This window comes from Gorilla gorilla, chromosome 10, assembly GCF_029281585.2.
Source record: "Gorilla gorilla gorilla isolate KB3781 chromosome 10, NHGRI_mGorGor1-v2.1_pri, whole genome shotgun sequence".
Classification (NCBI taxonomy): Eukaryota; Metazoa; Chordata; class Mammalia; order Primates; family Hominidae; genus Gorilla; species Gorilla gorilla.
The window spans coordinates 33,651,329-33,666,126 of NC_073234.2; the positions used below are offsets into that span (position 1 = coordinate 33,651,329).

General features: G+C 34.1%; 1 protein-coding gene across 1 annotated transcript in view; it reads left to right on the top strand.

The window, feature by feature from the left end:
* Nucleotides 1–8,563: 8,563 nt before the first annotated feature.
* PIK3C2G (phosphatidylinositol-4-phosphate 3-kinase catalytic subunit type 2 gamma) overlaps nucleotides 8,564–14,798 on the top strand; it is a 364,289-nt gene continuing 358,054 nt past the window's right edge. The window contains exons 1-2 of the mRNA XM_019039448.4: nucleotides 8,564–9,297; nucleotides 13,386–13,468. Coding sequence (XP_018894993.2) covers nucleotides 8,620–9,297; nucleotides 13,386–13,468 — 761 coding nt within the window. The 5' untranslated portion in view covers nucleotides 8,564–8,619. The remainder of the gene's footprint in view (nucleotides 9,298–13,385; nucleotides 13,469–14,798) is intronic.

The following is a 14,798-nucleotide window of genomic DNA, read 5'->3' on the forward strand; positions in this document are numbered from 1 at the left end:
TGGTTCCATATGAACTTTAAAGTAGTTTTTTCCAATTCTGTGAAGAAAGTCATTGGTAGCTTGATGGGGATGGCATTGAATCTATAAATTACCTAGGGCAGTTTAATAAATGGTGCTGGGAAAACTGGCTAGCCATATGTAGAAAGCTGAAATTGGATCCCTTCTTTACACCTTATACAAAAATTAATTCAAGATGGATTAAAGACTTACATGTTAGACCTAAAACCATAAAAACCCTAGAAGGAAACCTAGGCAATACCATTCAGGACCTAGCCATGGACAAGGACTCCACGTCTAAAACACCAAAAGCAATGGCAACAAAAGCCAAAATTGAAAAACAGGATCTAATTAAACTAAAGAGCTTCTGCACAGCAAAAGAAACTACCATCAGAGTGAACAGGCAACCTACAGAATGGGAGAAAATTTTCGCAACCTACTCATCTGACAAAGGGCTAATATCCAGAATCTACAATGAACTCAAACAAATTTACAAGAAAAAAAACAACCCCATCAAAAAGTGGGTGAAGGATATGAACAGACACTTCTTGAAAGAAGACATTTATGCAGCCAAAAAACACATGAAAAAAAATTCTCATCATCACTGGCCATCAGAGAAATGCAAATCAAAACCACAATGAGATACCACCTCACACCAGTTAGAATGGTGATCATTAAAAAGTCAGGAAACAACAGGTGCTGGAGAGGATGTGGAGAAACAGGAACACTTTTACACTGTTGGTGGGACTGTAAACTAGTTCAACCATTGTGGAAGTCAGCGTGGCGATTCCTCAGGGATCTAGAACTAGAAATACCATTTGACCCAGCCATCCTATTACTGGGTATATACCCAAAGGATTATAAATCATGCTGCTATAAAGACACATGCACATGTATGTTTATTGCGGCACTATTCCCAATAGCAAAGACTTGGAACCAACCCAAATGTCCAACAATGATAGACTGCATTAAGAAAATGTGGCACATATACACCATGGAATACTATGCAGCCATAAAAAATGATGAGTTCATATCCTTTGTAGGGACATGGATGAAGCTGGAAACCATCATTCTCAGCAAACTATCGCGAGGACAAAAAACCAAACACCGCGTGTTCTCACTCATAGGTGGGAATTGAACAATGAGAACACATGGACACAGGAAGGGGAACATCACACCCCGGGGACTGTTGTGGGGTGGGGGCAGGGGGGAGGGATAGCATTAGGAGATACACCTAATGCTAAATGACGAGTTAATGGGTGCAGCACACCAACATGGCACATGTATCCATATGTAACAAACCTGCACAATGTGCACATGTACCCTAAAACTTAAAGTATAATAATAATAAAAAAATGCCTACATTATTTTCATGTCCTCCACCTTTTATTAAAGTTGAACTACGTATATGTTGTCAGATCAGATAGCCATATTAAACTGTCTTCAATATGTCCCTCATCTGTCTGAGGTCTCTAAGAAAACATGTTATATATTTAATTCTCACCAACAGGCTTTGTGTTGATATATCTCTGTCATTTTGATTGTCTGAAGCTTATTCTCCAATATTTATTTTAAAAAGTCCATAAGAACAATATTTTCTGAGTTCCTGCATGTTTCCTGAGTTCCGGGGCCATGACAGTTTGAGAAGCTTTAATTTTGAAGTCAGTTTATGTCCTTGGTTTAATTCTCTTTTCTTGAATATCTAAAATATATCACATTATTTGCTTCTGTCACAAGGTGTTGCTGCCAAAAAGTCTGTTGACAATTTTCCTTCCCATAAGATTGTAAGACTATGTTGGTCTTTTTCACTACTGTGACTCATGACCTAGTACTTTGTAACAAAGTGCCTTCTCATGTCTTCACCTTTCTTCATTCACTTCATCTTTCTCCTTTTATATTCCACATCTTTTTTGTCCTCTTCATTTATTTATTTTTTTTGAGATGGAGTTTCGCTCTTGTTGCCCAGGCCGGAGTGCAGTGACGTGATCTCGACTCAGTGCAACCTCTGCCTTCTGGTTTCAAGCAATTCTCCTGTCTCAGCCTCCCACATAGCTGGGATTACAGGCATCTGCCACCACACCTGCCTAATTTTTTGTAGTTTTAGTAGAGACAGGGTTTCACCATGTTGGCCAGGCTGGCCTCGAACTCCTGAGCTCGTGATCCACCCGCCTCAGCCTCCCAAAGTGCTGGGATTACAGTCGTGGGCCACCATGCCTGGCCTATCTTCTATTTTTCTTACTCCTGTTTTTATTCCTTCTTATTTTTGGCCTTGACTTTGCCAAATTGATATCCTCTGTATGGAAACCAATTTAAGACCTCCTCTTCCTCTTCTCAAATCTGTCAGAAAAACTGTTACTTCCTTCAAGTTAGCTTAGGAATCTTCTATTCTTGAAATCTTACCCACTCACTTTGACACACTGAAATCTTCTTTTCCTAATGACATTGCTCACAGTTTTAATGTAAAAAAATTTATCTGAGCAGCAAATAAATTATTGAAAATAATTTTCCAGTCCTCTAATTCATTACTAAGAGAACACTCAGTAAAACAATATTTAAACAGAGGAAGGGGATCTGCATATTTGTTGCAGTAGACAAAGAAAACAGCAGCTACATCTTCTGATCAGTAAGCGTTCTCATTGTCCTGGAATTCTCTTCAGGTTAGATTTGTCTGATAATAATTGAATCATTATTGTTTCTTCCTCAAATGCCACTAGGTTGTACTCATGCAGCCCCCAGCAAGTGTCATATTTCAAAGGCTATCAGGATTCAGTCTGTGGGTTTCCTTCACTCTCTATGTCTTTCCCTGAAGCAAGCTTTATTCCCACAAATCATTTACCCCAAAGTTGTTATGTGAAAATAGGAGGCTAACTTTTTATTGTCTTATTTACTCCTGAGACACACTCAGAGACATTGAATGAATTACTGATTCACTGCTTTATTATATTTAAGGTTGAAAATTTAACAATGCTTAGGAATCAAAACATTCTTGAAACCAGGTCTCAAGGTCCTACACAAAATTATCTTTGACATACTGCACATTCTAAACAAAAACATACCCAATATATAAACTTCAAATATGTTCTTCATGAATTTTACTTTTGCTTTTTCCAAGGCAAAATAAGCTTAATAATATTCTATATAAAATCCTACAAATAAAATGGAGCCTGTGTGTATTAAAGTTATTCCTATATTGTACTGTAATATAAATTTTTGTCTATGACCTACTTGAAGGCCAGAGCTGTATTTTATAGTTTTTGTATTCATTTTTGTATTACAAGTGTTTTGTACAGTGCTTGACATATATACTTAAAAACAGCTACTGAATAAACAAATGTGCAAATGAGTAATAGGTGTGTGAATAAATAAATGTATTTATTAAAGTCAATATCTCTCAAAAATGAGAATAAATGATGGCTTTGAATTTTCCATATGCAAGAATCTTTAGGCAGTTTAATGGGAAGTGAAACTTCTATAAGACTATATGTGAATAAGAAAACGTCAATTGTTTGCATAAAAGGGCAGCTAATCAAGACTGCGTAAAGATTAATGCTTTCCCCAAGCACCTCTTGTCTTCACTTAAATAAAAATAGTATCAGAGCTTATGTAAATGGTAAAATGTTTACCTTATCACTCGATTCCAAATTAGAAAGGAAAAAAGTGAGATAATGTAAATAATAAGAGATAAATCTATCTATCTATCTATCTAGTTATTATCTTCTCTGAATTTATACACCAAATTGAACTGAGGAAGGTCAGATTTGTGTCTTGCTAAAATATGATTTTCTGTGTGTGTGTGTCTATGTAATACATACACTTGGCTCAGCAAGTGAGGAGATACTTGGGAATTGGTTGAGCAGATGAAGAGAGACTTGGGAATTTCAGAATATCCTTCCAGCTCAGAGCCCTCTCAGTAACCAGGTCAGCCGCCATAGTTACAGACTTCCTTTCCACCTCACTAAAAATACAAATGGTTTAGCTCATTAGACATTGACACATCCTGTCTTGGCACAATCTCTATCTCCCATGACATTTATATAAATTAAAACACTGGTAAATTGTATATTCCTAAAATTTGTTATCTGAAATAAAGATCATTTTTATTTAGTCCCATAATTTATTTCTTCCACACTCCTCTCATCTTCCTCCTGTAGATATTCTTAGTAATGTGGCCAGGACTTTTTGGATCAAGAACAAACATTCTCAGAAAGGTTCCTTTTTTGTTTTTCTTCTGTAAAATAAACATTTTTGTTCCTATTCTGAACATTGGAGTTGTTTGAATGATATTTACACCTTTATAGATTTAAAAAATAGAAGCAGCTGGCAGGGGCTGTCCTTTTTCTGACAGGTGTCGAAATTTTGTCTATACTTTCTCTTTGAAGCCAGATAAGTAATTAATCCTCAACAGAAACTGACCTCTTGCAAGTTTAACTGAATACAAGGTTATAAGCAATTGTGGTACACTAAGGAGTTGTCATTAATAATACCATCTTTCAAATATCACTGTTTGAATTGAGCTGAACTTTCCAACCAATAATAGAGAGCTTTTTTGTGTGTGTGGTCTTCTATACTTATTCTAGTCTCTGATTTTCCAGTTAATTTAGGAAATACCTTTCAGTTCATATATTGTACTTATTTTCTATTGCTGCTGTAACAAATTATCACAAACTTTGTTGCTTAAAGCAATACATTTATTACGTTTCAGTTCTGTAAGTCAGAAGTCCAACATGGGCCCCATTGTACTAAGATCAAGATTTCATCAGGGCTGTATTCCTTTCTGGAGGCTCCAAGGTAGAGATCCCTTGACCATTCCAGCTTCTAGAGACGTCTTATGTTCCTAGCCATGTGGCCCCTTTCTTCATCTTAAAAGCCAGCAAAGTGGATTTAATCCACATATCACAGCAGTCTGATCTCTTCTGCCTCCTTCTCCCATTTTAAGGATCCTTGTGATTACCCTGGGTCCAATCAGATAAGCTTTCTATTTTAAGGTCAGCTAATTAGGAAACTTAATTTCATCTGCAGCCTTAAATCCTCTTTGCCAGGTAACTTACTGTGGTCACAGGTTCCAGGGATCAAAACATGGGAATATTTGAGGGGACACAGTTTTGTCTACAAAATACATTTTCTATAGTTCTGCAGTCTTACTTAAATCAGGGACTCTTAGACATGCCTTCTCAAATATGTCACAATTGCTCTTAAACTACATGTGTAGTTCTGTTTCAGAGTCGAAGTGTATGACTTTTAATTATTTTATATATTACTTCATAATGCAAAATGCAAACGTTTATTGGCTGGAACTAAATAATATTTTTATTTGTTTATAAACTAAGAAATATTGTAGCTTCTAGAATATGATGGTAAAAAGAAGATTGAAAATTACTAGAAATTTCTTAAAACAACCAAATTTAATATTAAGAAATGGATCTGGAAGAGGTTGTGTTTTTATTACATTTTCAATATGAAAAGATATTTCTCATTCTCCTTTATCTCATGATAATGAAATTTTTTCAGACAGGCTTCTAACCCATTTCAAGCTTGCTGTGAGAAGTACTTGAAAAAAATATTGTTATTAATAAAAATTAAAAAGTTTTTAACCTTTTTTAGTGGAGATAGTTCATTTGAGCAAATACTCTGTTCAGGGTCAAAATCCAGACATGCTCTACGTGTTATACTAGTATGTCATGTTCACCCATGTGCCTCCTTTAATCCCTGCTTATAATAAATCTGTGAACATAAACTCAAACCTTAGATAAGTTAATACATTTTTTTGTTGCTCAGGTCTTTATTTGCTCAGTGGTAGTAATAATATTATATATCTGACAGGTTGAAGTGAGAAATAAACATGTTAAAACACGTAAATATCTACATATCTAAAGCATTAGCACAGAGTAGGTGCTCAAAAAATGTTAGGTATCATTAACAATAACAAGATCATCCAGCCTAAAGAAATCTTTAATTGCATTATCAGACCATTGATACCTTATTTAAAGACTTTCCTGTGGCTCCATAAAATTAAAAAAACTCAAGGTTTTGAAAACATCAAAAATTGTAAAAATCACTTTAATGCAGCTACATTTGCCATAATAAACTACAAGGAGCAAGTCAAGCTAAGAAAGAGTGGAACAGAATATTAAGTTTTGTTGTCAAAATTAAAGTCACACCTGCTGACAAATTCTGAGTTCCATGATAGACAGTTGAAGGAGTACAATTTGCTCCAATGAAACATAGCTTATTCTACAAACATAAAGAGAAAAATTGCCATTCCTGAAAAGGGCATTTCAGGTAGATAATGATATAGCTATGTGACTCATGAATTCTTATAATAGCTTTAAATAATATTTTGAGATTCATTTTCTGGTTAACACTTTATACGCCATTTACATACATCTCTTGAAAATCTTTCCCAAATTTATCAGTTAGTTCAGTTACTTTACTGAATATATAAAGTATAATAAATCTAATTCATTTATTCCTTAGGTGATTATGATTTTCAAAAAAATTTAAATGCCAACATAATAAAAATCAAATTGCATTGCAAAAAAAGATTGATAGAGAAATGTTTGATAGTCATTACCAGAATTATCCTTTAAAAATTGTTTTTGTCTTTACCACATGCACACATAATTGTTAAGAGAATTAATAAATCCATCAAAGTGAAGCAAATACTTCACAATTTCATTTTTCTCCTAACTTAAGTGTGGTTTTAAAAAGTTTATTAAATAATACGGTCAACAAATGAGCATCTACTATGAGTGAAGCAATGGACTAGGCACTGAGTTATAAGTAAGAAAAACCAATAACAAATATGGTCTGATGATCTAATGGAAAAGGGAAATAGTACATATGTAATTACAGGTGTAATTATTAGTCCCAATAAGAAGTGTAAACAGTAGAAAATATACAGTAGTTTTACCTTTCCCGGGCATTCAGAAGGTTTCTTTGAAGAAATAATATTTCAATTAAATCCTGAATGATGAAAAAGAATTAGCAAGGCAAGAAGTAGGATGAGTGTCCAGGATAACACCCTGGGAAAATGTCAGTTATCAAAAATCAAGTCCTTTTGAGGAGCCAGAAGGCCAAGATGTTGAAAAGGGAGAGAATGAAACTGAGTAGCATAAGGTGAACCTAGAGAGTGTGCAGTGTCACGGGTCGTTAAGGAACTTCCAAGTCAACTGAGAAATTATAAACGTTATCCTGAGATAATGGGGAACCACTGAAAAACTATAACCAGTGGAGATATTTGGTTAATGTCTTAAATAAAACATACATAATTGGATTACTGTATAGGGCACAAAAATGAATTGCAGAAAATGGAAAAGGAGTCCCAGAGTCAATACAATATTTCAAGTGAAAATACGAAAGCTTCAAATGAGAATTATGGTAGTGATAGACAGAGAGGGGAAGACAGATTTAAGATATATTTATGTAGTACATCCTACAAGGACTGGTGGATTATTAGATATAGAAGAAGAAAGATGAGGAAGGATTCAAAGGTGAAACTCTGGTTTCTGGTTTGAGCAGCTGCGTGAATAATTGGGTCATTTTTTTTGCCCCATAGAACACTGGAATAAGAGCAGATTCTTGGGTGAATTATGATTGGTTTTGGACTTTCACTTGGAGACTTAAAAAATATCCAAATGGAGCTATTGATTAAGTAATAAGAAGAGTGGCCAAGGTTAAAGTCATTGACAAATGGATGGGATGGTAATTTAAACCACAGGAGGTATGAAATAATTTACAATAAAAGAATAACAGGGAAGAAAAAAAGCCCTGACAAGGATAAGATGGAAAATGCACAATAGGCAAAAAAAAAAAAAAAAAAAAAAAACCCAGTGTTTGAGAAAGAGCAAACACAGAAAGACTCAGAAATTTCAGTGTCATGGAAAGCCAAAGTGAGAAAGCAAGAAATTTTAAGTATGGTGAACGGTATCAAATCCTGTGAAGAGATAAATTCAAAAAGGATGGAAAACTGTCTTTTGAATTTACTAACATAAAGTCAATTGATGAATTTAATGTTAGTAGTTTTAGGGAAGTATAAAAGGCTTTGCAATTATTTCGAGTTTTTTGGGAAAAAAGAAAAAGTTTAGCTAACCATATTAAGGTGATCAGTTGTGGTGGGTAGAAAAGAGTTAAAACTATGTCTATGGATGGGGTAATTGCTGGTCAAGAAGAGACTGTTTAGCTAATAAGAAAGAGACTTTAGCATGCCAACATGCTTATAGATTTCCCTCTGTACTCAAATGATAAGTGGATATTCAATAGAAAAAGAGAATATTGACTTTGAATAGATTCATGAAACTTTCATTATAATTGACGTGACCTTATTTTTCTATCACAGGAGTTTTGTCAGTCTATCCAAAGTCAATACTTTCCTTTCAGACTTATAATGTTGTAAGCCCTGATAGAGTTTTATGGTACTTAAGGAATTATTTCACTTGCTAAAAAAGCCCACAAAACAGTTAGTTATAGTTATTTATCCTATATTTGTCTTACAAGCTCTTTTCTTTCAAATTAAATATTTTTTCTTTCATTTTATGCTTTTTCTAGGAAAATTTCTATCTTCTTTTGTATTATCAAGGAGATATTTGGAGCAGAGACAACCCTCTCAGTTACATAAAATAAAAAATGGCATATTCTTGGCAAACGGATCCAAATCCTAATGAATCACATGAAAAGCAGTATGAACACCAAGAATTTCTCTTTGTAAATCAACCCCATTCTTCTAGCCAAGTCAGTCTGGGTTTTGATCAGATAGTAGATGAGATCAGTGGCAAAATTCCACACTACGAGAGTGAAATTGATGAAAACACCTTTTTTGTGCCCACTGCACCAAAATGGGACTCAACAGGGCATTCATTAAATGAAGCACACCAAATATCCTTGAATGAATTCACTTCTAAAAGCCACGAACTCTCCTGGCATCAAGTTAGGAAAGCACCAGCAATTGGTTTTAGTCCTTCTATGTTACCAAAACCTCAAAATATGAATAAAGAATGCTCCTGGGGAAGCCCCATAGGAAAACATCATGGTGCTGATGATTCCAGATTCAGTATTTTAGCTCCATCATTCACAAGTTTGGATAAAATTAATCTAGAGAAAGAATTAGAAAATGAAAATCATAACTACCATATAGGATTTGAAAGTAGCATTCCTCCAACAAATTCATCCTTCTCAAGTGACTTCATGCCAAAAGAAGAGAATAAAAGGAGTGGACATGTGAACATTGTGGAACCATCTTTGATACTTTTGCAAGGCTCTCTTCAACCCGGAATGTGGGAAAGTACATGGCGGAAGAATATAGAGGTAAGTATAATACATGTCAATGTAAAAATATGAATCTGAAAGAATCATTCAATAATGTATTGGGTTAATTTGGTAATGAAGATAACTAACCTTAAATAGGGAAAACTATTCATCTTACTTTTGAAAAAAAAATTTTCACAAATGATGTGTTCTTGTATTAATGATTTTTTTTTTGAGAAAAAGGGAAATTAAAAAAATATATCATCTATAAAGTTCCAGTTCCAGTTTCATCAAAACTATTATAAAATTTTATTTGGTTTTAGTTATGGTACCTTCATTTCATTGATAAAAATAGCAGAGTTGAAGGTTTAACTGATAATATTTTCTGTTTTTTGTTTAATGCACATACACAAACACAAATACATTTCATTACATTATATTTTGAGTCACATTGTAATGATTTGAATCTTTATATCATTATTGGTAGGAAAAATGCCCCTTTACCCAGAGTCTCCTAATTTATACGATTGGCAGGCAACTTCTATTGAGATCATTCCAAGGGTAGGAAATTAAGTATTCATTGTGTGACTCATCTTAATGCTTTTATTACTAGCTTTCCAATCATTTTAGTAACCAGAGTTTTTTTCTGTATTTGAAGATTTCTCTACTTATTTCTCTGCTTGAGTCTACACACAAGTAAAATCAGAAGTAAATAATATTTATTTCTGACTTAAAAAAGAAGAAACATTATTGCAGCTGCAGTTTCCTGGGTGAGGCAGAAGGGTTCTCTATTTATTCAACAACTATTTATCAAATCCTTAAAACATATTGTGATGTGCTATCCAGAATGAATGCAAAGAAGAAAAGATATGATACTTGAATTCAGGAATAGCATATTGCTCATGTTTACTTGCAAACAAATAATGGCAACATAGTAAAATAACAGATGGAGTAAGTGCATAGGAAAAGAAACATCTAATTCTACTTCATTTGAATTCACTTGCAAAAGAGGTAGCACCTCAAAAGATCTAAATTAAAATTCAGTAAATCTTAGGGCTGTCTAGTTCTGATCACAATAGTGTAATAACTACTAAACTTTCCCTACTCCTCAAAACAACTATACAGTTAGACGAAATAAGTGAATCAGGTGACTGAAGGTGTTGAATAGGCAGTATAGAACATAAATCCTTGAGAAAAGCAAGCCCTGTGATCATCTCAGTCTGTGCCTGAGGGTAATTTCATGCTGCTATGCAGGCTGGTGGAGCCCAATTTGAGCAGCAGTATCACTGACTGCGAAGGCAGTGCCTGCAGTTCCAAGTTGCAGAAGCAGCTGTGATTTGACAAGCAGAGTGCTAAAGAAGAGGTAGCTATGAAATGGGTATGGGTCAGAAGTAGAGAGAGGACTTACTGCTTGGCCAAGTATTGGGATGTGCTTGCAAGCCTTAGTAGATAATGTCAGTGTTTGGCTGAGAATTGGATAGGATTGTGTTAATTACACAGACTTGAAGTTACAACGCAGAAATTTGGGCCAAATTAGAGAAGAGACTGAATTGAGCGCTTCAGGCATTCAAATGAAGCTACAAAGCCATGTCTTAAGAGTAAAACTCATGCTCTAAAATCAATGCTACATCAACCAAAATAGATGTGGCCTAACAACAACAAAAATTCAGAATAATAAGGCAAATAAGACAAGGATTTTAACTGCCTGCCAATGAAAAAAAAACTTAACGATTCATAGTGTGCCATCTACAAAATTCAACATAAAATAAAAATGCATAGATATGTAAAGAAGCAGGGAATTTTGGCTGTCGCTCAAGAAAATAACTCTACCAGTCAAAAGAGCCTCTGAGATAATCCAGATGTTGGAATTAACAGATGGGGACTTTAAATTGGTTATTAAAAGTATGTTCAAGTAGATAAAGTTAAAGAAGTTCATAATGGCTAGCCCAATGATGATCTCAGCAGGAAATTAGAAACATCAAGAAACAAAGAAACAAAAACAAAGGCCAAGTCCAGCGCTGGAAACAAAATATAGGCAATAAAAAAGTTACTGGATGTGCTTAACAACAGATAGGAAAGAACAGGGGAAAAAATAATAATTTGAAAGCAAAACTGTAGAAATTAGCCGAACTGAAGTACAGAAAACACAGGGATCACATAAACATGAGCAGGGATTCAGAGACTTATGAGACAAGAAACATAATATGTGGACAACTGGAATGCTAACAGGAGGAAAGAAAAATAGGGAGCAAAATTAATTTGAAGAAATAATGGTCAGGAAATTATTCAAATTTGATAGAAAATGTCAAATTACAGATCTAACAAGCTCACCACAACCCAAATAGAATAAATGCAAAGACAGCCACATATAGACATTTTATACTCAAACATCTGAAAATTAAAAGAGAAAATTATGGAAGGGGGCAAAAATGTAAGAAAAGATTTCACACAGTGGAACAACAATCTGAATGAAAGAAAACTTGTCACTCAAAACAATGGAAGCCAGAGGCAATAGAGTGACATTTTTAAATTCTTTAAAAGAAAATAAAACATACTTCTATATCCACTGAGTATAAGTTTCAAAACCAAAAACAAAATAAAGACATTACCATAAACAAATGCTGAAAGAAATTAGTCAGCCAGCAGGCACATGAGAAATGCCAAATTAAATACTTCCGGTACAAGGAAAATGACACCAGATGGAATCTAGGAAAGAGTGAAGAGTGATAGAAATAGTAAATATGTTGAATAATACAAATGACTACTTTAAATTTTTTGAAAGACAATGTACCAAACAATATAATAGCATGTTATTGTAGGATTTATTGTGTATGTGGATAAAAACTATTTGACAATAATAACATAATGGGTGGAAGGGGTTAAATGTTATTTTGCTATTGTAAATTCTTACATGTTAAATGCAATGGTACAGTAGTAGTTCTAAGTAAACTGAGATATATTAAGGGTGTATATTGCAATTCCTAGAGCTAGTACCATGAATTATAAAAAAAAAAAAATAGAAGAAAATCTAAAAATGCAGCAAAGGCATAAAATAAAATAAACATGTCAGGAGAAACAGAAGAACAGAATAAAATAGAAAAGACAAATAGAAACGAATATAAATAAGACAGTCTTAAATCTAACAATTTCCATAAATATACTAAATGTAAATAGAATAAACATTCCAAACAAAAGGCAGGAATTGACAAATGAGATAAAAAAGGAAGGACTCAATTGTTGTCTACAAGGGACACAAGAAACAAAGGCAGAGATAGATTGAAAGTAAAATAAACAAAAAGACTTAACATTCAATCAGAAAAAAATGCTTGTATGATTATTAACATCAGAAAAAGTATATTTCAGGGCTGAGTACTATTAGAGAAAAAAGGGATCATTTTGTAATGCTAAAATGGTCAATCAGGAAGAGATAATAAATTTAAATGTGTATGTACCTAATAACAGTTTTAAAATGCATAAGGCAAAAATGGTTTCTTTAATCCTACATGCACTCTCTGACCAAGCTATTCATTCATATATTCTCAAGCTATTCATGCATATATTCCCAATAAATGAAGCATGCATTCACATAATTACTTGTATATGAGCATTAATAGTTTTCTTTACAATACCAAAAAGCTAAAAACAACTCAGAGGTTCATTAATAGGAAGATGACTAAACGAACTGTGGAACAGTTACACAATGGAATACTACTAATCAGCAATAACAATGATAAACCTTTGATATGTGTGATAGCAGAAATAATTTTAAAATGTGTATCATTACGTAGAAGCCACAAACAAAAGAATGCATATACATTATTTATGGTGATATAAATCTAAATAACAGTAGTTACCAAATAGATATGCAGATGGATATAAAAAAGACATGAGGACATTTTCTAAAATGAAAGAAATGTTCTATATTGTCATTGGGGTACTGATAGTAGAGTTTTATGCCTTCCACAGAACTCAAATTATATACTTAAGATCTGTGCATTTTTCTATGTGTAAATATTACTTCAATTTTTAAAAATCTAAAAAAATTAAAAATGAAATCTGAATGAAACTTCAAAACAGGATAAAATTGTAGAATTATTTAATAGTTTCTCTTCTCCAAATTATATTAATTTAGTAGTTTTTATTTTAAGTCAATAGGTTGTTCCATTCAGCTAGTGGAAGTACCTCAAAGCAGCAATACGAGTCTGGCCTCTTTCTGCAACAAAGTAAAAAAGTGAGTATGGGTATTTCATTAAACTCTGAAATTTTTGTGCCTGAATAAACTTGTGTATTTTGACATCACTGAACTGATTAATTTTGCATATAAAAGTCAAAGTCCTGTAATTTCTGAACACACTAAAAAATAAAATTTTTGACAAATTAGTTCAATAATCAACTTCTGTTAATGTTTTTGTTGTTTATAGTCAAACAGATGTTTTTCTCTTAAAAATTTGGTTAAAGTTAAATGTTTTATAAATTTGGACATGCACTTGTTTGTTGGTGGTTTGGTTTGCAGTGAATTTTTTTTTTGTTTAATGAAGTAAGTGACTACCTCCTCTGGCTAACCCCCAAATTAGCACAAACTTACCCTCCCTACCTGGGACAGTCTATTTAGAATCATCATAGTTCAATCTTATCTTGAGTGGATTGGCAGAATATTGAATAAATACGTGTGTGTTAATGCATTGAGAAATGAATTTGATCACTAGCAGATATTCCAAAAAAACACTGATATTTTGTTAATCTAAAAATGAATTTATGATATAAACATAGATGCCTTCTTTAAGGCAAATTTCTTATTAGCAATTAAAATTTATATAGTTCTACCTCTTCTGTTGCTAGGGTTTCTGAAAGTTTTGAAAAACTAATGCATTCGGTTGGGCGTGGTAGCTCACGCCTGTAATCCCAGCACTTTGGGAGGCCAAGACAGGTGGATCACTGGAGGCCAGGAGTTTGAGACCAGCCTGGCCAAAGTGGTGAGACCCTGTCTCTACTAAAAATATAAAAGAAAAAAAAATTGCTGGGTGTGGTGGCGTGCACCTGTAACACCAGATACTTGGGAGGCTGAGGCAGGACAACTGCTTGAACCCGGGATGCAGAGCTTACAGTGAGCTGTCACATCATTGCCCTCCAGCCTGGGCAACAGAATGAGACTCTGTCTCAAAAAAGAAAAAAAAATAGGCTGGGCACGGTGGCTCACGCCTGTAATCCCAGCACTTTGGGAGGCCGAGGTGGGTGGATCACTTGAGGCCAGGAGTTCGAGACCAGCCTGGCCAACGTGGTGAAACCTCGTCTCTACTAAACATACAAAAATTAGCCAGGTATGTTGGCAGGCGCCTGTAATCCCAGCTACTCGGGAGGCTGAGGCAGGAGAATCACTTGGACCTGGGAGGTGGAGATTGCAGTGAGCTGAGGTCGCGCCACTGCACTCTAGCCTGGGTGACAAGAGGGAAACTCCGTCTCAAAAAAAAGAGAAGAAGATAAACTAATGCATTCATATTTTAATTCTTTAGTTTTAACTCAGTTTTGGCTATTGTTTGAAATATAATAACTATACATTTTTA